The 21,294-nt window shown below is 48.3% G+C and overlaps 9 protein-coding genes across 10 annotated transcripts in view; 4 read left to right on the forward strand and 5 right to left on the reverse strand.

The window, feature by feature from the left end:
• Positions 1-1,498: 1,498 nt before the first annotated feature.
• On the reverse strand, positions 1,499-2,164 carry PPTG_02389 (hypothetical protein). Its single transcript, XM_008893460.1, has one exon. It carries the CDS (start codon positions 1,977-1,979, stop codon positions 1,743-1,745), a length of 237 nt encoding a protein of 78 aa, XP_008891708.1. The 5' UTR covers positions 1,980-2,164; the 3' UTR covers positions 1,499-1,742.
• Positions 2,165-2,778: 614 nt separating this feature from the next.
• PPTG_20929 (hypothetical protein) lies at positions 2,779-2,964 on the forward strand (the record flags this gene model as incomplete). The annotated part of the gene is made up of 1 exon (XM_008894356.1): positions 2,779-2,964. The coding sequence occupies one exon, from the start codon at positions 2,779-2,781 to the stop codon at positions 2,962-2,964; it is 186 nt and encodes a 61-aa protein (XP_008892604.1).
• A 5,175-nt stretch (positions 2,965-8,139) lies between these two features.
• On the forward strand, positions 8,140-9,083 carry PPTG_02390 (hypothetical protein). The gene is made up of 3 exons (XM_008893461.1): positions 8,140-8,412; positions 8,481-8,678; positions 8,740-9,083. The coding sequence occupies exons 1-3, from the start codon at positions 8,302-8,304 to the stop codon at positions 9,046-9,048; spliced, it is 618 nt and encodes a 205-aa protein (XP_008891709.1). The 5' UTR covers positions 8,140-8,301; the 3' UTR covers positions 9,049-9,083.
• On the reverse strand, positions 9,065-11,540 carry PPTG_02391 (hypothetical protein; the record flags this gene model as incomplete). Its single annotated transcript, XM_008893462.1, has 5 exons — positions 9,065-9,743; positions 9,804-11,150; positions 11,223-11,266; positions 11,332-11,383; positions 11,452-11,540. 5 exons carry the CDS (start codon positions 11,538-11,540, stop codon positions 9,065-9,067), a joined length of 2,211 nt encoding a protein of 736 aa, XP_008891710.1.
• Positions 11,541-11,698: 158 nt separating this feature from the next.
• PPTG_02392 (hypothetical protein) lies at positions 11,699-13,391 on the forward strand (the record flags this gene model as incomplete). The annotated part of the gene is made up of 2 exons (XM_008893463.1): positions 11,699-11,815; positions 11,867-13,391. 2 exons carry the CDS (start codon positions 11,699-11,701, stop codon positions 12,971-12,973), a joined length of 1,224 nt encoding a protein of 407 aa, XP_008891711.1. The 3' UTR covers positions 12,974-13,391.
• On the reverse strand, positions 12,957-13,585 carry PPTG_02393 (hypothetical protein). The gene is made up of 2 exons (XM_008893464.1): positions 13,423-13,585; positions 12,957-13,350 (listed from the first exon to the last, which is right to left on the reverse strand). Exons 1-2 carry the CDS (start codon positions 13,538-13,540, stop codon positions 13,007-13,009), a joined length of 462 nt encoding a protein of 153 aa, XP_008891712.1. The 5' UTR covers positions 13,541-13,585; the 3' UTR covers positions 12,957-13,006.
• Position 13,586: 1 nt separating this feature from the next.
• On the reverse strand, positions 13,587-16,384 carry PPTG_02394 (hypothetical protein). Its single transcript, XM_008893465.1, has 2 exons — positions 13,835-16,384; positions 13,587-13,775 (listed from the first exon to the last, which is right to left on the reverse strand). Exons 1-2 carry the CDS (start codon positions 16,307-16,309, stop codon positions 13,662-13,664), a joined length of 2,589 nt encoding a protein of 862 aa, XP_008891713.1. The 5' UTR covers positions 16,310-16,384; the 3' UTR covers positions 13,587-13,661.
• A 118-nt stretch (positions 16,385-16,502) lies between these two features.
• Positions 16,503-20,124, reverse strand: PPTG_02395. 2 transcript variants are annotated; one of them, XM_008893466.1, is made up of 6 exons: positions 19,627-20,124; positions 18,897-19,552; positions 18,672-18,828; positions 18,549-18,602; positions 18,388-18,474; positions 16,503-18,318 (listed from the first exon to the last, which is right to left on the reverse strand). In XM_008893466.1, exons 1-6 carry the CDS (start codon positions 19,914-19,916, stop codon positions 16,758-16,760), a joined length of 2,805 nt encoding a protein of 934 aa, XP_008891714.1. In that variant the 5' UTR covers positions 19,917-20,124; the 3' UTR covers positions 16,503-16,757. The 2 variants fall into 2 exon arrangements, with proteins under 2 accessions (XP_008891714.1, XP_008891715.1); XM_008893467.1 differs by having other exon boundaries at positions 18,897-20,124.
• A 516-nt stretch (positions 20,125-20,640) lies between these two features.
• The window catches only part of PPTG_02396 (hypothetical protein), a gene marked incomplete at both ends in the record, with an annotated part of 1,589 nt that continues 935 nt past the window's right edge, over positions 20,641-21,294 (forward strand). Inside the window, 2 exons of the mRNA XM_008893468.1 lie at positions 20,641-20,643; positions 20,720-21,286. Of these exons, the coding sequence (XP_008891716.1) occupies positions 20,641-20,643; positions 20,720-21,286 (570 nt within the window). The remainder of the gene's footprint in view (positions 20,644-20,719; positions 21,287-21,294) is intronic.

Consider the following 21,294-nt stretch of genomic DNA (forward strand, 5'->3'; position numbering starts at 1 on the left):
ACGATAATGGCCACCATATCGAGTGTTTGTTGTATACATCCAGAACACTGCCAAGCAGCTGGATGTAAGAGTCTGTGTCTTGAGAGCCGCTCTCAAGGGGCGATAAAGCAGACAGGTATAGCCAAAGACGCCCGTCCGTCTCAAACACGGCGTTTACACCAACGTAGTGGCAAGAACCATGACACTATTCATCAGACATAATCCAAAAATTTATTTGAACGTCTGTCTCGAGTGTTTTATCGACTTTCTTTGTTACGTCGCGAATGCTGTTGAGCAAAACGCATGACGGCCGTGATTTTCACTTTGCCATGGAGCGCGTCAGCTCATTGTCGACTTCTGAAAGCGGAATGTTCCGCTCCACAACCCAGTATATCCACTGGTAACGATGCGACGTCTCCTAGGAAAGTTCTCGAAATGTCGGTCGTTTCTTGACAGAGATGCTCCATACTGGGACAGGCGGGCAATTAGGTTTAAGTAGCCCGAGTTGGGGAGCAGCTTCCACTTACTACCACGTTGTCTGCATCGGTAGCGGCCTTCGCCGAGAGGTTCCTAGAAGTAGGTGCAGATGTCTTTGTTGGAGGGCGTTTTTCTTGAAGGGGATAGGAGGAAGAGGTTCCTTCGAAAGCGAAAAAAGCGAAGTGTGCAATGCGATGCATGTTGGTTGTGTGTGGCTGCCCCGATAATGATTCGCCATCAGATTCTTATGTAACCAATACAGACTGCAAGATATGAATCTGAGACGAACAGCTGGCATCAAATTGTTCCAATAAGTACTTAAAACTGCTGTGAGCCTACTTTTCTAAATTGTACTGCAAATATTGGTACAATATGGTATTGAACTTCTGATGAAATTTTCAATAATCCGTCTTCTATTGTAAAAAACTGATTGTAGTGATACTGAAATTTTATATTCAGAGGTCTGAACTAAACCTACACCTCCTATGGATCCCGAATTTTAGAAGTCTCTCACCGATCTTAAAAATATCGCCAAGGTCTTCTAGAAGCTGCACTTACAGCTGAAGCAACAGCTCTGATACGCGCAGTAAAATTCGGAGACATTCAAGAGGTCTTGTGGCATGCAACAGAGGTTGCTGAACGTATGAGTGCAGCATTGGCGAGCACCGTTTCTCCTTCGGAAAGGGAAATGGTGTTGAAGACCACTGGAAGGTATGTCCAGCACATGCGTGGAGCTGCAACACAAATGTTTATGTATGAAGAAACAGAAGCAAGTGATGCTGTCGACTTGACTGAAAAATTGCGAGCGTTTCTAACTGCGCTCTTAAAACTTCACTAGCAAACTTATTCGAGAAAATGAGACGTTCAAGAGCACTTATGACGAGAGACTGCAGTTTACCCATACGGAATTTAGCTACTTGAAGCACTTGTACTGGCTACAGAACGAAGGTGTTGTTCTGTCAGTATAATCCGCGAACGAGTCGAGTCCATCGCTCCGCCCCTCAAAGAAACAGAAAAAATCGGGAGGATCATCCGTATTGAGTGTAAGTAGTTAAGCGATTTGTCGATACCTATATTGCTCTTGACAACGATATATATTTTCCATCGCATCAATGATATGTAGCCGCTAAACCAACCGTGTTTCGATCTTCTTACGGTCGAAGCGACTCTACTCAATCCATTTCTCAATAGACTTAATGTCGGGTCAAATCTTAATTTTGAGACAGCCAAACACTTCGCGCTCTTCCTTCATCTCCTATTCCACCTTTATGTGCTTGGAGTTGTAGTTACGATTTTTTTATCTCCGCATGAGTAAGAATGAGCTTCTTGCGCTCATCCACCTCGGCGTCACCGCCTTCCTGCGGGATACGCATGTTGCTGTTCTGAATGATCAGCAACTCATCGGTACTGACCTTCATGCCGACCTCGAGACGGTCCACGTACTGAGGCGTGAAGAACAGAACACAGCGAGCCTTGTCCAGCGCGTTCTTGCAGTCGTCACGGCGCTCATCGAACGGCTGCATTTGGCATTGTGATCCTACATAAGAGTACCGCGCTCTAACTGAAGCTAAGCCGCCAATAGTCCTGCTCGCGGGACATTCCTTCCTCGCACTTCCTGTTGCACATATGTTGTTCCTGTGTCTACCCAGTCACTCTTCATCGACGGTGTTGCCTTCCTCAGCTTTGCTTAGAGTCAGCCACTCGAGCTCGAACAATTATGGGTATCCTTGCTCATTTCTATTTCTTAAGATTAGAAATGTGTAATGTCTTTGTACTACCCAAATGAGCGTTTTCTGTAGAGGGCCCTTCTTAGCAATTCCCATAAAAGAATATACAAATCTCATTTGGAAGATTTGAATGCCACCCATTACCTTAGTAAAAGATGCAAGACGTCTGCTTTTATACGTGACTCTCTTGACTTTGTATATTATAGTCAACTCAAAATGGATCTCGAAATGGCTAATCCTTTCGCGATGAGCAGCTATAAGTTTCTCTTAACTATACTATACAAATTCAAGTTATTTGACTGTAAAAGGACGCACATTTCGCCCTTTTAATGAGGATAGTGTGATGATGCAAACACAAATACGAATCTAACTTAGATGAAGTATACTTGACTGTTCGTGAACCGCAATGTGTTCTTGTGTTAAAAGAGAAAGGACAGGGTCAGTTGAGCTTATGCAAAAGGGAGAAAGATGCGACCTTATGCCGCGAAAGGGTTAACGGCCCAGATTTGATACAAACACTCTACAACGAGTGGCTTTCGAATTGTGTGCTTTTCAGATCATTTGCTTTTCTGATTACTGAGTAATAAAGCCAAGGATGAATACATCCACGGAGAGCTTCGTTGATTTGCTTAATGAGATAAACGACGGAGGAGCGCGCCATATGACGGAGATAACAGAAGACGAAGGCACGATCGACGACAAAATCGAAGCGTCAGTTGACATCATGGATACAACTCGAGAGCTCGCTCAGACGCTTTCGCCATGGTGTCGACGCCAGTGAGCTCAAAGTTCGCGACGTTAGTGAGGAAAGTGTATCACAAAAGGTGGGGGACGATTCACTCCCGACTAGCCCTCACTCTTTTCAGTCATACCAGAGCCCTCATATTCACCTCACTAGGTCCATCATAACATACCCGCTTGCTGCAGCTGACCTCGCTGGCTGCTGTCGATGCGTTTTTTCTCTTGCGAAGCTGGTACGACTAGGAAATGATCGTCACAAACACGAACAAAAATCGCAAAGAAGAAAGAGAGTGGAGAGAGAGCAAATGGACAACTATTCACAGAGCTCTATGGTTTGTTGTACGTAACCGAAGACGACCATGCGAGACCTTAATGAATGCAGCTACAGTACACAGAGTGTTTGGAAGTTAGTAACGCAAACACCTTTCTATCCCTAACATTATTGATGATTACAACCACAGTATGAATGGAGTGGATCTGGCTGATCGCTATCGGTCCTACTATTGCCTCCAGCTCATATCGCTCAGAACCTGGATATCGCTTTTCTTTTGGCTGCTGAACACGACAATTGCCAACTCCTACTTTATTTACAAGTCACTGTTTCCATCTTTGAAGTGGAGCCATAACGAGCTGCGTTTGCAGCGTGCGTGGGATTTGTTAATAGTGCCACGATAGACGAAGAATTAATTAAACGGATGAAGAAATGACCGGTGTTTGCCACCCGTTGCCGCACACGCGCAATCTAGCACTCAGGATGAATACCAGCGTCAAGAACCATACCTGTAGACCACCTTCCAGTTGTCGCTGAGCCCCAGGCGAGGTGTTTTTTGTGTCAGTTCAAGACTAAATCATCCGTTTCGGTCAATGCGGCACCCCAAACGCTAATTGTTTGTGAGTACTGCGAGATCCTATTGTGCTTAAGCGTAAAGACAACTGTTTTCGCGATTTCCATCGGAAAGAAGTGTAAGTGCGATCAATATATTTCTGTTTTATGCGATATTTATGTGATATGTGACAATGTTTTAGTGAGCGACGAAGGGATACATCGCGTGAACAGATTTTGCCTTAAACTAGAAAATGTATCAGGATTCGCTCATACTATTTTTCTCCGTTGGTGCAGCAAAGTCGGGTAAACCTGCCGCGTAAATTTAGCATAGCATGGACAAAAAAATGTAATAACAATAAAATGTGGTTTAAGGAAAGACCCATTGTTGTGGTAGAGTAAACCTACAGTGTTTTACAGATGCGGTCTAGTCAGCCCCAAGTCATAACTGGATTGTGGCCCGACAGAACCGCTGACGACCGAAGATAACACTTGCAACGCAGAAGAACAGATCTGTACGCGTTTGAGGCAGATGCAAAAATTATTGGGGGAGGTGGTACGAGTTGAGCAACAGGATTATTGCGGAGGAAATTGCAGATGCCAAGAAAAAGGGGTGTAGAGGTTAAGATATACCTCAGCAAAGTCATGCTCGATCATGCAGTTGGTACGTTGGTGAATCTACTTGATGCTGATGTTGAGGTTGAAGTAGCTGACGAAGGGAGTAAATTACACGCAAAGTTTGCTTTGCTGGATGACACAGTAATGCTTGGCTCCGCCAATATGTCTTTGGATGCTTTTTACAACAACATCAAAGATATACTACTGATATACAGCCTGCAAGAACATAAGTTTATGCGTTATTTTATTTATGACTCTTTCCCGTTATAACTTTGCAGTTATTTTCATGTTTTTCCTTAGGATACGAAGCAATATTTAAGCGGAGATGGAGAGGTGCTCAGTGTTTCAGAGATAACTGGACGAAACTTAATCACCCAAGGCGGACTTCTCCTTACTACTACAACAAAGTAGTGAAGTGTCCACTCGCCACCAATGGGCTACGTGCAATTTTCGATTAACCCTATACACCCCATACACCGGAACTGCCTCCAGCGAAGTGACCAAATGAGCGGTGTAACAGGGTAGTTGTCGTCGTCCTCGGGTTGATCACATACAGTCAAACTGACGGGGATTCCACTGCACGCCTTCGACCGCGGAAAACGCCGAAAGGACTTCCCAATGTATGGCTTTTGGTCGTTGTGTGTTTTGACCACCACCAGTCCTTCAACTAATACCGTACAAAGTTGTGCTTCGACCAAAGAAGCTCCGAAATTTGGAAGAAAGTATTGTAATCGTGTACTTACTGATTCAGGAAGGAATATTTCGTTTAATTAGCTATTTGTCTTGTTTCCAATATGGGCATTTTTTTTATTTTGAGAACCCTGCATAAAATTCTTAAAGGAACCTATTAGTGCTTCGTTCTTAGACCAATCTGCAATTGCATTTGCTGTTATCTCCGCGTCACGTAATGGAATGGGCAGCAGCAACCAACTACTCGATTGGTGGGAGACAGAAAATTCTCGACTGTAAGACAATATTCAGACGCCGACTTCGGTTCCGGGGCTCACCTGCCGATGACATACAGTATAAGAAGTCATCCTGGAGACGGCCACTTGGTAGCTTAAGGCCGCAGCAATCATCACGGCAAGGGGTCGTTCACAGCAACGTCCTCCTCAGTCCCAGCGTTTGCAAACCACTCTCCCCCGCTCACTGAACCCGCGAAACATTTCAATCTACCGCCTCAGTACGCGCCAAGGTCCTATTTGCCCTATCAACCCTCGCTCAGTAAGTCTTTCTTTTGTTGAGTGAGGCCGGCCCCGCAGAACCGCAGAATCTCACGCGTATATTAGCTGCTTAATTCAGCCCATACTTGGGCGACCACCGCCGGCCGTCCAGAACTCTCCTACGAAGACTACTCCTACCTATCGATTCTTCACGTCCATTTCTCTCGCCAACGCCGCCTCTCCTTTTCGCACTCATCTTCATCGTACTTGAGGCTGCGTCACTCCTCCCGAGCGATCTTCTTTCAGCGCCTTCTCACCCACTACCCCCTTTTGGCCGCTGGCTGGTGCCTCCAGCAAAAGGTCCTAGCGTACGTCTGTCACCGACTGCACCGTCCTTCTAGCTATCTTCAACGTCACTCGCCATCAGATCAATCGTCGCTGTGTTGGGGTCCTGCGCGACGTCGACACTGTGACGCGCGCGCCGCCTACTCACCTATCCGGCCACCTTTTAGCTCGGAAAACACTTTTGGTTTGCCGCTGATGTTCATTGCAATGAGGTTTCTTTTGTGCGACTTTAATATTGTGTTAGTTCTATTCAAATATTCTGTGCGCGGTTCTTTGATTGAACTCGTACACAACCACCCAAATCGGCTAAAGAATTTAGTTGATTATTGACTCGCTGAAGTACGATGGTGATAGTAGATGGTCCAGCCCTAAGCCATTTCACATTAACAGGGATTTTGTATGCCTGTGACTTCTCGAATAGAACGGAAATGGCAAATCTGGCCGGAATTGGCATTCTCTGACTTACGTAAGAAATGTGTGGCTCTCCCATCCAAAACGTAGGTGGGTTGGCTTATGATTTCCGGAATCTATGAATCGCGGCAGACTGAATTTTACGAGAGGGAACTCTCAGGGATAGAATCCAGTTGAGAATTCGTAAGTTCTGGCTACCGACGATTATAAACACTTCTAATTGGTCAAAATTGCTTAATTCCTAGGGCGAGCCTCCATAGTGAAAATAACATGCCTGCTAGACGTTTGCTGGGTGCTGCTGTCGCTGACGCGAAGGCAATACGCGACGCTTGCATATTCCCTGACACAAGGAATAAGTACACGGGCAACATCAACGCGATCAAGAAATGGATAAGCCCTAGAGGACCCTCACACAGCCAGATTTTGTTTTGCTTAAATGGAGAGCTTAATCTCTCGGAGTTACCCCGGCCGTTTTTGACGATTTTTTGTGTACAAGCGATCTCGTGCAAAATCGGTGACGTTGAGTGGATATCGAAGTGCTATAAAGGACCTTTACCGCTTAAAGCGGCTTCCACTACCTGTGGGATATGGAGGTGCCATGAAACAGTTATTTTCCGGGATGAAAAACTGGAGGCTGATGAAAACCAGTCAAGCTCACCTAAGCGTTCTGGCAAGCAACCACTTACGTATTCGCTCTACAAGGAGCTGTGTACTTCTACTCTCAAGCGAAATGACAGTGGGTTTTCCCACCTTTTCTTGACAACTCAATGGAATCTGATGTGTAGGTCAGCTTCTGTTCAAACTCTTCAAACGCAGCACTTATTACCGAAAGATGACAGTGTAGGAGCAATATTTTTCAAGACGAAGCCGAATCAAGAGGGTTCAGGGCCTCGTGACCCTCGCCATCTCTACGCCAATCCTTTTAGTCCGTCTATATGTTGGATGACTGCTTTGGGAGTTTATTTGGCGTGCCATCCTCGCATACAACCGAGTGGATTATTTCCAGGCTCCGACCCAAAGGTTAGCTTTGGCAAGGCTCTAGGCAGCTTTCTACAAAAAGATGGTATTGGGAAGAGCTACGGTACACACGGGTGTAGCTACATTCTCTTGTGGAGGGAGGGCGGGAGTACGGGCGGCCCTTCTATAGTAAGTGTCTGTCTTCGGTGTGGTTGGTCTCTTGGTGGCGTGCAAGACAGATACTTTCGATACAAAGCTGCGGGTGATCAGTTTTTAGGGCGTGTGATTGCAGGTCTTCCTGTAAATGATTCAAAGTTTGCAGTTCTACCCCCTCATTTTGTCGACAACTTTGATGAAGTGATCAGCTCAACCATTGCAATTATATTTCCTGGACTTGCTAGTGAACGAAATCTGTCTGGGATTTTGAGTTTGGCTCTCGCTTCTCTGGTTCATCATGCTGAGTTCTTGCTGGACAGCTTGCCAACCAACCATCCGCACCTTTCAACATTCCTTTCCACTAATCCAACTGCTCTGAACGAACTAGGAGCAATGCTGGAAGGTGGAGAATCTAAATGGATGGAAGCAACAGGTATACCACCACACACCAACCTGTACAAAAATCGAATACGTACTATACGTGGGGCGGGAAATTTCATCGACTCCCTAAAGACTTTGATTTTCCGAGAATAGACCCTCTTGGTGCATGGAGACTGTGGTGGTTTGGCGATATCCGACGTGGATATCCTCCTTACAAAAGCATTTCTTCGGATGACCTGGATACACCAAAACAAGAAAGCAAGTCTGTCAGAATGGTAGATACTAATTAGGCACATAATTAATGGATCGAAGAGAAAATGGGTTCACCCATGCCAGCGAATTCCAAAGTCAATTCAATATTAAAAAAAAAACATGAAAAGACGAACCTTAACACGCTGTTCGACCCGACAGCAATGATTCAAAAATGAATTGAATTGTCACTTCCTCCAAGTCCAAACATCGCTAGGTCTTAGGTTTCTAATTTTGCCTAGTGCGTTGATGCGCATGCTCCCTGCATTTAGCTATGCGGTCGAGGATGTCTGCCAGTAACATGCAACCGATGTCGATGTGGCACTGGCAAGAAAGATTTGAGCATGTGGACGTGGAGGACGCGTGTCGACGGCAGATCCTCAAGGTGCGATTCATCCATTGGTCAAAGATGTTGAAGTTATCTCCACGCGTCACAGATCCCAAATGCTGTAGATCCGCAAGTCCAAGTCGTACAGCCTCTGGCTGAAGGAAAAGCAAGCTAGTACGCAGCCTAGCGTGCAAACACTTGGTGGTGACGATGATAACCAGGAAAAACAAGCTGATATCGACGCTGCCTTCCGAGATTGGCTCCGTCGTAAACGCACCAGCAAGAAGCAGAAGGGCGCTGTCGATACAAAAAGCAATTTGCAGGTATGCAGTCGAGTTTGTAGCTTAGTAACGCTGCATCAATATCCTAACCATGTATTGTTAGTCGTGGTGTAAGCCTCCATCTTTGCATGTCAACCCCAAGACGAAGAAGCGATCCACTCGCAAGGCGGAGCGTACGTCTTTGAATGAAGCCAACAAGACACTGTATCTGCATCGGGAGCGTTCGGAATCTGAGAATCAACAGGCCTACAACGCCTGGCTAGCTCGAGTGCGTCAAGAAGACGGGGTCAGACGAACGCAACGCCGTGACGAGCTCGACAGACTCGAGCAGCAGCAACGTGAGAAGCACAAGAAAACTTGGCGGAAGAAAGTAGCGGTTTGTGCGTACTCAACCTTAGCACTCAATAGCTAATGAATCAATCCCCTAGCTAAATATCTGTCTCCTCCATTCTCTCGACGACAGTCTCTTCATCGGGAGGGTTTTGCCGTCCCGTTGGGCTAGCATTCTTCCCCTCGCCTTTAGGTGATACGTGAATCAACTGATGCTTGTCCTCTGTAGCGTGGTGTGGGATACTTCCACCCATAATACGCTGTAGTTCTTTACTCATGAATTCACTCGCAGTGGGGCCATGAAGTTCCACGTCTTCGCAGAAACATAGCAAGATGGTGTCGATAGCGATATCGTAGACGTTTACAAAGGCAGAAGCCACCAGCCAAGCGAGCACGCAGGCCACAACGACTGGCGCTAAAGGCGACATCACAGTCGCACCTCCCAAGAGTGAAAGTTGGTCTGCTGATAAGGAAAGTGACGACGATTTGGAAAGCAACGCGAAAACCACAAGACCGACAGCAAGAGTGACAGTCATCTTAATGAGGAACAACAGGAAGAAGCTGATGGAGTTCACCACTGCTACGCGTGCCATGTTCTTGAAGATCAACTTGAACGAGCGCGCCGATGCCGCACAGAACGAATTACCTTTCATCGCGATTAGGATGTAGGCGTTCTTGGACAGGAACTTGATGCACTTCTCGAAGCACCAAAGACAGCATTTGACTGCGAGAAGTGCCACACGAACAACGCGATTCGTCTGCTGAATCTGCTTCGTACTGCGCAAAAGCAAAAGAATTAGCAACAGTGGAAACCAGTTCAACTACAGGTTGACTTACTTGCGATCGAGATACTCGAGCATGATTCGAAGGAACTGGACGAAGGCGATAATGAAAGATCCAAAGCAAAGAGATCCGATACTGAAGCGTAGTGTATACCCGAGTGCTCGGGATATTGGAAAATTTGATTCCAGCGTTCGTTTTCCATTATCTGAAGGTGGTGTCCAGTAGAATTGAGCGACAGTCCCAGCAATAACGCAAATCGAGATAGCTTGTAACAGTTGGTTTGTCCACAGAAATCCAAAAACGTGGAAGGCAAGCAGCACTTGTTGCAAACTTTTGGCCGGTAGCTCTTCCGCGGCACTTAACTCGCTCATGACATTGAACGTTGTAGCTGATTCCTTCACGGCTGCCGTCAAATCGTCCGAACTCAAAAGATAGGCTGCTATTGCCACGCTGTAGACAACGAGCCCTACGAAGAATGCAGTCGGAATGACTGGCCAAAGCAAAAGCATTGGGAGTTGTTGGATTGCCTTGGAGCTCTCGCGGATAATAGCAATGGCGATTTTCAAGCGTTTGCGCATTGCAATGATGAGCAAGAAGACAACTGCTGTGACCACCCACGATACATATGCAGCAGCCTTGAATTGCAGCTTCGTGTTCTCGTCGCTCGTCACAGCCAACGCAGTTGTGTCGATGGTGGTGGCATTCAAGAATGATAGAGCTCCTATGTCTTCTGCCGAGATCAACTCCGAGCGTACAGAGCAAAATAAACTCAATAGAATTAGCCCGATGAGTACAAGCGAGCACGTAAGCCACACCACGCAGCCAGCGAAGAATTGCAGCACGATTAACCAGAGCATTCCAAGAATTAAAGCCCCCAGACCTCCGACCAGTAAAACCACCGAACGAGCAGCATACATGTCGTTCAAGAAACGCCCAAGAACTTGTAAATTTCCCTGCAACTGGCTCAACAATGGGCTGGTGCCACCAGTAGCTTCCACTTCCCATACTTCCTTGTGAGAACGCTTTGTGTTGCAAATTGTGTCGCATTCGCCAGCTTCGTACAGATCCACAGTACAGTTTGGGTCAGCGCCTTTAGGGTCGATACAAACTTCATCCAGTACTGTTTCATTGGTGGATACTACTGGTAAACACCGGAAGAAGGCAGACTCGGTGTCCTGAGCGACAACCCAACACGTCTCGTTACCGTACGTACAGGTTTTAGAGCCAGCAGTAGGGCAGCTTTCCACACAAACGCCGAAGAATTTGGCATTACTAGGAGATACCCCATTTGCTGCAGCAATTAGAAGGTCTTCGTTGAGTCGAGGGTATGTCGTGAACCGCGCGTTGGCGAAGTCACCTTTTCCACACACATTTCCATTGTAGTCTTTTCCGTAGATGAGGCTGTTTGAACACGCGAAACAAATATTTAAGACCATTTCCATACTTTGGTCAATTTAGTTGCAAACTTCGTACCTCAAAGGTTCTCCTGTCTGTAAAGCGATGATGGCTACGACGATCTGAAAACCTCAAAAGTGAGCCATAGTGAAACCCAAAAGTTTAGAGTGACGTCCAGTTAGTTTACCATGCCAATCCAGTATACTATAAACCAGAGGCAGCAAAATCCATCTCGACATCTACATAGTAATGGTCACAAAGGTGTTGTTTAGACGAAGCAGCAAACCCCAACATCCTCAGCTCGTACTTTCGCTGACTTCCGGGTACAAGTCCACTTCTTGGACCTGCTTCCTCTTTCTCAGAGATGACTTCGGGGTTTGGACAACATCCAACCATGTTGCAACAGTCTTCAAGTCTCTTTGTAGAAGTTCTTCTCAAGATGGGGTCATACGAGTCTATTTTCCTAGCTGCCCGAAATGTTCCTGCAATGGCACTAGCAGTAGTGTCTCGTGTCAAGGAAACTGCCACAAGTGGAAATAGCTGACAGAATGACCATGTCACCGGAGACAGATTCGAACGACCATGTGCCGCTTGAGTTTCTGCTCGGTGCACGTCTGAAGCACTACTACCAAGGCACTTCAACAGGCAAAAATCAAGGACGTGGCAACAAAGTATGTCTCGGATAACCCGTAAAAATGATAAATGCTAACACTGTTTGTTAGACAAAGCGTATTTTCGCACCAGCGGTCCACCCACGAAGACGAGAGGAGCAGGCTCGACAATTGTTGCAACGCGTCTTGGATCAGAATGACCCACGTAGACTCGATGGTCCGTCCGAATCGGAAATTCGAGGCGAACCTGACAAGCCATCACTACTGAAAGCTCTTACTGAAGCTGGCCAAGAAGTCTTCGATAGCGTTCAGTTGAGCTTGGAGAATACAAGCCTTAGTCCTGCTCGAATCAAAACGTTGCAACAACTTCGTGACGAGGAATTAAGGCGGCAAAACCAGCGGGTTGCCAGTTTCCACGGCTATGAAGAAGACAGACCTTTCTTAGGTGTCACAGGGGCTGCTGCGCACGTTCCACGCACTAATACTAAACAGCTTCGAGATCTCAAAGCAAAAAAACAATTGAAAGACGAGGAAAGGCAAGAATTGCTCGAAGTTCTACGGGAACAGCAAACTTTTACGCGAACAGCGCTCCATCAACACCAGCAACTTACAAAAGTACTTCAACGACAGAAACATCCAGGTGTGGTATCCACAAGCCTGTTATCCCTCGACTGTATCGAGAAGGATAGTAACATCCGTGACGAAATAGCTGGACGGAAGACTATGCCGCCGTTGCAGCTTCCAGAGTCGTACTACAGACAGCATCAGCATCAGGAGCTGGAGCATCCACGACGACCCGCCTTAGCAACACTGAACTTGGATGCACGAGCGTTGTCTCCAAAAAATGCATCTGGTTGCGATAGATCGTCTCTATCTACGAACGAAGAAGATGATTCGGACGCAGATGAAGACAGCGAACAAGTTGGAAAACGCTTAAGTGATCGACAACGCGAGGTATTTGCAAACAGTGCAGCCAACGGGTTATTCCTCGGTGGAGGTTTTATCTCCAAAACGAAAGACAAGAAAATCAATCCAATTTCGATCAGCAACTCAGGCAATGAACCCGATAAAGCTGAGGTCCTTGACGCTGTGCTCGGTGCTCAGTCTGCCTCTATTCTTCCACTAGCTGAAGCGAACAAGCCAGCACTTCGTCGTCGTGAAGCAAGTGCAGGTCGTCGACATCCTAAAATTCTTCACAAAGCTCCAAATAACGGATAAAAATGCCTCATTCAACATCTCATCATTTATTTATCACAGAGTGATGTTCGTCACAGGAGGAAGAGGACGGCACCTCACTGCTGTTCCATAGCAGATAACTGAGCAATGCATACCGAACACCAGTCGGTTCATTGTCGTATTCGAGTCGAACCGGACGTTAATGACTGCCGTGGCTCCCTGAGCTCTAGCCGCGTACTGCACTCGATGTACCGCCTCAGCCATCGTCTCGTTCATCAACGAAGTGTACGACGCAGCTTCGCCACCCACGAGTCCCGCTAGAGCCACATACATGTCACTAATGACGGACTTGGAGCGCACAGCCACAGCCGACACCATTCCGAACTCCTCCAGCACTTCTCGCCCTTTAATGTGACCACCTGCAGCAAAAAATAAAAATTATTGTAATTTGTTGGTTGAATTTTACTTATTCATCTCTATCGGCGACATACGCGTGGTGAAGTAGAGCGACTCAGTACGATCTTCGGTGGCGCTGGTTCCTCCTGTTGCGGCGCTGAAGGCGCGGCGGGGCGTTGACCGCTGCACGCGGCGTGCTACCCGCGCCAGCATTATCGGGAAATCGCAGGTGGGTACACAAGTTTGACACACAATAATTGTAGTGAAATGATGGCAACGTCATGTTGGGTCAACCCTTCTCGGAGGTTCGTGGTGATACTATGTTAGATGTCGCCTATCCTATTGTGTATTTTGCAAGTAGTTCCCGACGTAGTCGAGGACTGCGTTGCCGTAACTGCAGTGGTGATCCTCCACTACGACTGCTCTTGCGTGTGCTGGTGCTAACTCGCTGGAAAAAAAAAAAGGTTAGCCAAAGTAATTGTTTCGATCAAGTTGACGCGTACTCACCTCAGTCGTTGCCATGCGATAGGCTTCTGCTGGAGAATACGAGGTTCGTTCAGCCTGGTTGTTGTCCTCAAACTCAGTATCGACGTCTGCTGATTTCTGTTCCTGCTCCGGTTTTGCTTGTTCGTCCTCGTTATCGCGTACTGGTGTCATAAGCGAAACCTCCTCGATGCCATCGTCGTCATCCCATTCACTGTCATTTTGGTTTTCTGCCATAGCCCGCGCTCGCAGCTGAGCTAGTCGCAATGCTCGCTGGTTTCTCCTCTTTCGACGCTCCTCGAACCACCTCTTGCGGCGATTGATGTTGTAAACGCGAAGCACGACACAAGCAGCGAGAAACATGATGCCAATAAGTAGGAGAATCCCATCCAACGCCATTCCGTCGTGATGTGGCTTTGCGATGGCTTTCACATTGAATGCCGGCGCGGCTGAAGAGTCGACGCAATGCTCAAGAATTGGTACTGGCGTCACGATAACTGTCTGTGCATGCTCGATTTTAATCTCTTCGACGTCAGATTGAGGTAAAGACTCAATTTTGGTTTCAGGGCCATTCACATGTAAATGTGATATTGACGGAGCAACGGCTACCTCCTGCTCCGGTAACGAAACCTTCTTCTCCAAATTGTCGAGTTGATTAGAGGCTTGTCCGGACGAAACATTGACCTCATTCGACTCGACAGGAGCGACGATCTCCTTGTGGCTCTGCTCAGCGTTAGAGAACTCCAGGTTCGTGGCTTGAGCTGTGTCAACCTTGTGCCCATGCTCAATGTCGCCAGAACCCGACAGAGACTCTAGGTTAGACTTATCCTTTGATACATCCGACCGAACGTCGAGCTTTATTTCAGTTGTAGTTTCTCCCGGCTCCTCGTCCTTTTTGTATTCATGTCCGGCAACTGCATTGCGCTTGTGTGCGTTCTCTTGGTTAATCACCTGGATCTTGACCATTTCCTCCAGTTGTGTCTGAATAGATTCCCGTTCCTTCTCCACCAACTCATGGGTGACATGTACAACATGTCGACGCAGTTCTTGCATCTCATTCGCGAGCATGTCTTGATGCTTCTCGCGATCAAGCCGCATCCTATCCATGTGCTGACGCAGCTCAGCTAGAGCAGTCTGCGACTTCACCTCAATCTCCGATGTCGACAACTGAAATCCCTGAAGCTCCTGCTGCAGAGCGCTTACTCGGTTGCGCATTCGCTCTTGTTCTCTTCTAGAAACCGTGAATAGAGTGCGTCTCGAGAATAATCCCACCAAACTCATTAACTCTTCCATGAAAAACCCGCTCGTCCCCACCACCAAGCAACTAGCCACCACGATCATATTCCATCGTGGAATCTCCATACCAGAAGCTCCTATTCGTACGCCACCATGATCATCCGCAGACCCGTCACGACAGAACTTATCGCCATTGGAATCGTCGTCGTTCTGATCACCAGCTACAAGATCTCCACTGTCTGGCTCACCTGTCGACTTGTTCATCGACGCCAGCATCTCTGAAATCGTTTGCGTTGAAGTGGGGGCATTCGAGTCGGCAGCACGCGATCCATCGCTATGCTGCATAGTGGATATCACTGTCTGTTTACGTGTTGGCTGAGAGCATAACTCATTGGGTAACACCTTCTGCGGTGACTTGGGTCGCTCATCTTCGTAGCACGAACTGCCATGCGAATTCGATCTACTGCGTGAGAAAACCTCTGGGAAACTGCTAGTCGAGTACACTACAGGTTGTTCTGGTACTTTCTTCGCCTTGGCACGAGCAGCTTTAGTTCCGTAAAAGAAATCATTCCAGAGTGCTTCGTTGTCTCCATCCTTCGCAGCTTTCTCCAACAATCTGTCAGCTTGTAGTGCGTCTTCCTCCTCCCATCGTTTTATTGCGGATTCATTCAATTCGTCCTGATTCGACCGCATCGCAGTGGTACGCCATCTATCTGGAGTCTCCATCTGGTTGTACGTCAGCGAATGCCTTGGTGACGGCGATGCTGTCGTCCCCACCAATCGTTTCGGCGTTGGAGCTTTAATCCTTGAAAACGATAGCTGTTGTCGGAATCCTGAGCTTGAACTGTTGAGTGAGGACTCGCTTGGTCTCACTGGAGAGTAGAAATCGCCTGCAGCATTAAGTTTCTGTCCTGTAGAGCGTAAAGTGACATTCTTGATGGAATTAGCGCTTTTTGGCTTGGAGCCCTCGGGACGGCGTAAAACTGGCAACTTTGACGGATACTGTAGTCTGGACGGCTTTAGGTGTTGATTGGATGTGGCTGCTTCTCGCTCGTCTCGCTCCATTAGAAGCGACATAAGTGCGTCCTCTTCTGGGTCGTGCACGGGTCGCGGTCTCCTACGGTCGCTGCCAAGGCCAAGAGAAGGCGCTGCCATGCGCATCACACGCCGTTGTGTAGCCGCAATGTGTTTCTGATCTTGTTCAAGCTGCCACTGGTGCAGTGCGTTGCGAACTGGGCGATGGCGATCATGAGCTGTTGCCATCGAAAACGTCGGAAGGTCCAGGTTTTCGTTGAAAATGTGGATTCGACCGTTTTTGCCTGTAGGTTTCAGCTAAGAGGGTCTTAGTGAAATCAAGATATTTAACAACTTCCCGCCAAAACGGATGTTGCCAATGAAAATGTTTGTCATGTTGCCATGGGACAGAGTGAAACGGTTAGCACTTGCGAAAAAAACGTTGTGATATCAAAACTGCATGGCTCGATTCATTATCGGTTGGTTGATTAACTAACTGTAGTCACTTGTTCGCTTGGACTGGTGCTTGTTTGGCTGCTTGTGTTGTTCATCTAAAGTACACCCGCTGACTTTGCAGCAGCACGTCGTCAACATAGAAAACCTCCAAGAAGAGGGTGAAGCTTGCGTCGTTCCGTGAGGGCGGGCCCTCGGTGGGGGGCGTCACCATTGCCTTCGTTTCCCACCAAGGCCTCACGGTTTAAAAAAAACGGTGGTTGGGGTCTGCATCTCCGTTCACAGTGCCGCTGTTGCTTCCTCTCCGCTCGCCCACGTAGCACTCGGCGTACTCGTCCCGTGTCGTCACCGACAAAATCTCGCCCATCTTACGTTTGAAGCGCTCGCAGTACGCAGCAGGAGGAATTGCCGATAAGCCGTCGGCGTCCTTAGCCAACAACTTGGTTTTAGCAAAGCGCTCCAACTTCTTGTCCATGTTCCATGTCTGAAGAATGTCAATGAGACCGAAGTAGTAGATTGATGGACCCACGACGGTATTCGCTCGACGCGTACCCGTCGCAACACGTGGGAGATGTTGACGAGGCTTGGACTCCCTCAAAGGCGCACCGTTCATTGTGGAATTGTTGATAGTACGGCGTCTCGGTCCGACCGCATCCTTCGGTGGAATAACAGGCTCTTCCTCCAGATCCGGATTCACCATGTACTCGACATTGTGGATACCCAGCAGGAGCGAGTAGTCCATAATTCCCAAGCGCGAGAGGAAATTGGCGTCCTTCACGACCTGGTCGTACAGCTCTTCGGCGACCTTCGGGTCCAATCGAACTTTGGCCGTCAGATCGTTGTCCTTAAGAATCACATTAGGCTCGTGGCGACCAACGCGTGCCCTGCAGTTCTCAGCATCAGTCGAGCCGAAGACGTACTTGGCATTACAGTGACGACACGTAACCCGCTTGCCCTTGGAAGGATGCTTGGCACTGCGGTTCACCCAGGACCCCTTGATGTCGTAGCGACGGTGAATGACCTTCTCCGTACTGAACAAGTTAGCCATGACGACGAAATTGAACGTGTTGCCGTATAACCGAATAGCGTGGCATCCGTAGAACCGAGTGAGCAAACTGTCTGGGTTCGTCAGCAAGAAAGACGCGTACTCTGCAGCGATCGACCGCAGGAAGACTGACTCCTCATCGCTCATACTCTTCACAATCAACTGCTGATCATGCGAGAAGAACATAAAGGCGCCACTGGCACCTTCACTCAGACGTTCCTTGGTTGTTCGGCTCAAACTCTCGATGTATCGGTTCGTGTCAATGCCAAAGTGTTCACGGATGGTCTGGAAGGTGTGCGGACAGTAGTCAATAAATAACGTGCCCTTTCCAAGTGCTGCTTTCGGTCGCGTACGAATCATGTACTCGTCTACACCAAGTGATCCACGGTTGTCCTCTGTGCCTTGAGGCTGCAGATACAACTCCTGCTGGTTGGCTCCAGGGGGAAGGTGTTGCGTGTCACGCACAGCCTGAATGATACCAGTCGTCGTGTAGTACAGCACTTCGCAACGCAGAGCCAAATTCACTTGCGGACTCAGATCAACATCCACATCGACGTCCGCCTTCTTCCCTTTGCCCTTCTTCGATACTTCGTGGAAATCGTTCATCTGGAACCAGACCACGAAGTCGAAGTAACCCTTGCACGTGATCATGAAGTTCATCATTTGCTCCACCCAACTCGAACGGTCATCGCCTTGCACCAGAAACGGCACATAGATACAAAAGGAAAGTCCCCAGTAGATGATAATGGCGATCACATAGCTGAAGATGGTCAGAACAGTATTGTCAGGTAACATCCTCTAGCGATATTATACGAGCGTAAGAACTTACATCGTAACCGAGTGCAGCACGCGAAGACGCATACGCAATGTCTCCGAAAGACCGGAATTAAGACGTCTATATGCCCAGAAAATAACACTGCAGGAAAGGACCAAAACGTGCTCCCGGTCAGTATCGCATGCAACAAGTGGAGACAAACCTCAAGGACGTACGTTATGGCGTAAACCCAGTACAAAATGAGCCAAATGTAGAAAAGCAGCCACGACCTGATCACAACAAGCAACACCTCAAGTTACTACCCCCTCTATAGCACAGCAAATGCCAACTAAACGTACTGAAAATTGAGGTTCCAAAGGTTGCCCGTCTCGCTTGTATCTGAACTTTCACTGTTGTCATGGCGCAACTTGCTCTTGCTTGCAGTCCAGCAATATCCAAATTCCGATTCGCCGGCGAAATCGGGGATGGATACCAGCAAAATGCACGTCAACAGACCTAAAGGCAACAAACAGCTCACAAATTAGCACGAAATATCAACTGTAAAACAGAGTGATCTGACATACCTGTGGCCCATACAAAACCATGATAGCGACGCATGTTGCTCTTGTAGTCTGTGAACGGACTCTGCAGTGACGACAGCATGTCGATGGCCATCACGAAGAACCAACTCTCCGACGTCCAGAGGAAAAACTGCGTGAGTGCTGCTGTGGCCGTACAGGACGCCCCTGTAAGTGTGTTCGAGCAGTCGCCATTGCCACACTTGTACAGCTCCGTGATAAGCAACACCGCCACCAGACAGATATCACAGATACTGCGGAAGAAGATGATGGGATTCGGGTGTTTCCGCCAGGTCGGGCGCGTCAGGAACGTGTACACCACCGCACAGCAACAGAAGAGCGTGATGAGACTGCCTGCCACGAGTCCAACTGACGCGTCGGCGTCATTATCCGCAAACGTCACAGTCATCGCAGCTCCGCAGATGAAAATGAAGAACATGATGCACTGGATCTTGTAGTTGTTGGCCCAGTGGATGGAGTTCTCGACCTTGATCTTGGCGTGGAACCAGCCGATGCCTTCATTGGGGCCGCCCTGGATCTTGTCGGTCACGTAGCTGCCATTATCGAAGCTGTCCTCGGAGCTCTCATCTACAGAACGCATTTGTTTAGAGCTGGGAGGTTTCTTGAGCTCAATTGGAGTTTTCATGGGCGAATAGCCATTACTGCCGAGTCAAGTTAACACATAACACAACGTTAATACCAGTCGCAACGCCACAACATCATAACAGCGACGCACCCTGCTTCCAGCATGCCATTAGGGAATCCCTGGGCGTTGGGAGCGCTGTCTGTACGGTAATAGGGCATATCACTGCCGGGCATTTGCCGCTCGGACTCAGCCATGCCGTATTCCATTTCGTTCGGATCAAAATGCTGTTGCGGTCGCTGTGGAGGCGGCGGTGGCGGAGCGTGAGGACGGCGTGACTTGGTTTTGCGGCTGGACGGCGCTGAACTGTTGGTGCCGCTGTAAATCGGCTGGCGCTCGGTCACACGGAGGCCGCCGCTGTCTCTATTATCTCTGCTGGCCATGTGCAGCTAACGGAAGCGTCTGTGTCCTCCTTCAACAGTGCAGGCGTCGCTGGGGCCTGTAGAAAATGTGTAGCGAGGGCGAGGGCGACGGCGGAGGATGCGGCACTTCTGGCTCCCTGTTCGAGGCTTTTCCCGTCGCTGCGGCGTCGATCGAGGTTTCCTGCCGCTCGTCTCTTTCGTCAAGTGCTGGGCGGCCCAAAAAGCCAGCGCCGGTTATTGTGGGAGGTTGCCCGAAGGTCGCGACAGCATGCCATAAACGTGCGACACTTTATCCGGCGCTGTCAAGTAGGTACCCAAGATCTGGCAGAGAGAATTTTTTCTCGTTGTAGCCGCCTAGGATATGTATCCCAGAGCTGCCAGCTTCAGCTCGACTGAAACATACTTGCTGGCAGTAACTTGCTGCATTATGAGCTAGTAGCTCAGCTGCTGCTTGACAGTGCAGTGCGGTAAATCACTGGGTAATCACAGTGGCCAATTTGGGTTCCACTCTGAAATAGCGTAGGTTCAGACAAAATTAGCCAAAACGTTAGTACCGCTATATTTCTTAGTTATTTCTTTTTTCAATTGGATTAAGGACGATTTGAGACGCACTCTACAACTTTTAGTCCTAATATTAGAATCTGTATTGAAAATATTTCATTTTCCAGTGCAACTATTACAATTACAATTCCTTTGGCTCCAGTCGTTTTTTTTTTTTTTTTTTGCATTCTCCTTCTTCCCCAAGATGGTACGAAGTAGCTGTTTGTGCTGCTTTCTAGCTGAGCGAATGGAACTCACCGTGTTATGATGTTGCCTTGGAGTAGAAGCTCTATACGTACCCCGGAAACTATCGCGTCTTCAAGGTGCTTATTGCCGCCGAGTATAACGGCGTCGACATCGAGCTGCCGGAGTTCGATTTCGCCAAGGATATTAAGTCCAAGGAGTTTAAGGCCAAGACTCCTATCGGCAAGGTCCCGATCCTTGAGACTGAGGAGGGCACCCTCTTCGAAAGCGGTGCTATCGCCCGCTATGTCGCTCGCCTGCGCCCTGACACGGGTCTGTACGGTAAGACGTTCTTCGAGTCTGGTCAGGTGGACGCCTGGATCGACTTCTCCGCCTACGAGTTGGAGGTTCCTCTTGAGGTGTGGGTGCACCCCATCCTTGGTGTTGGCAAATTCAACGCCGCCGCCCTTACCAAGGCTAAGGCTGATGTGAAGAAGGCTCTGCAAACCCTTGAGAACCACCTGCACCTCCGCACTTACCTGGTTGGTGAACAGGTGACGCTAGCCGACATCGTCGTGGCCTCGGCTCTGGTGTACCCGTTCAAGTTCGTGCTTGACAAGGAGTTCCGCAAGCCGTACTCGGCCGTGAACCGTTGGTTCTCGACGCTGGTGAACCA

Source organism: Phytophthora parasitica (genome assembly GCF_000247585.1).
Source record: "Phytophthora parasitica INRA-310 unplaced genomic scaffold supercont2.2, whole genome shotgun sequence".
In the NCBI taxonomy this organism is placed as follows: Eukaryota; Oomycota; class Peronosporomycetes; order Peronosporales; family Peronosporaceae; genus Phytophthora; species Phytophthora nicotianae.

What these genes read in the sequence shown, in the direction of transcription:
- PPTG_02390 (XM_008893461.1), top strand. Translation starts at nt 8,302, where the DNA reads ATGCGGTCGAGGATGTCTGCCAGTAACATGCAACCGATGTCGATGTGG. An exon ending in GTCGACGGCAGATCCTCAAG is followed by an intron (nt 8,413 to 8,480) that starts GTGCGATTCATC and finishes CAAATGCTGTAG; the next exon opens with ATCCGCAAGTCCAAGTCGTA. An exon ending in ATACAAAAAGCAATTTGCAG is followed by an intron (nt 8,679 to 8,739) that starts GTATGCAGTCGA and finishes ATGTATTGTTAG; the next exon opens with TCGTGGTGTAAGCCTCCATC.
- PPTG_02395 (XM_008893466.1), bottom strand. Translation starts at nt 19,916, where the DNA reads ATGGCCAGCAGAGATAATAGAGACAGCGGCGGCCTCCGTGTGACCGAG. An exon ending in AATGGCATGCTGGAAGCAGG is followed by an intron (nt 19,553 to 19,626) that starts GTGCGTCGCTGT and finishes TTGACTCGGCAG; the next exon opens with TAATGGCTATTCGCCCATGA. An exon ending in CTTTGGAACCTCAATTTTCA is followed by an intron (nt 18,603 to 18,671) that starts GTACGTTTAGTT and finishes TGTTGTGATCAG; the next exon opens with GTCGTGGCTGCTTTTCTACA.
- PPTG_02394 (XM_008893465.1), bottom strand. Translation starts at nt 16,309, where the DNA reads ATGGCAACAGCTCATGATCGCCATCGCCCAGTTCGCAACGCACTGCAC. An exon ending in ATCGCATGGCAACGACTGAG is followed by an intron (nt 13,776 to 13,834) that starts GTGAGTACGCGT and finishes TTTTTTTTCCAG; the next exon opens with CGAGTTAGCACCAGCACACG.
- PPTG_02393 (XM_008893464.1), bottom strand. Translation starts at nt 13,540, where the DNA reads ATGCTGGCGCGGGTAGCACGCCGCGTGCAGCGGTCAACGCCCCGCCGC. An exon ending in GTCGCTCTACTTCACCACGC is followed by an intron (nt 13,351 to 13,422) that starts GTATGTCGCCGA and finishes TTTTTGCTGCAG; the next exon opens with GTGGTCACATTAAAGGGCGA.
- PPTG_02389 (XM_008893460.1), bottom strand. Translation starts at nt 1,979, where the DNA reads ATGCAGCCGTTCGATGAGCGCCGTGACGACTGCAAGAACGCGCTGGAC.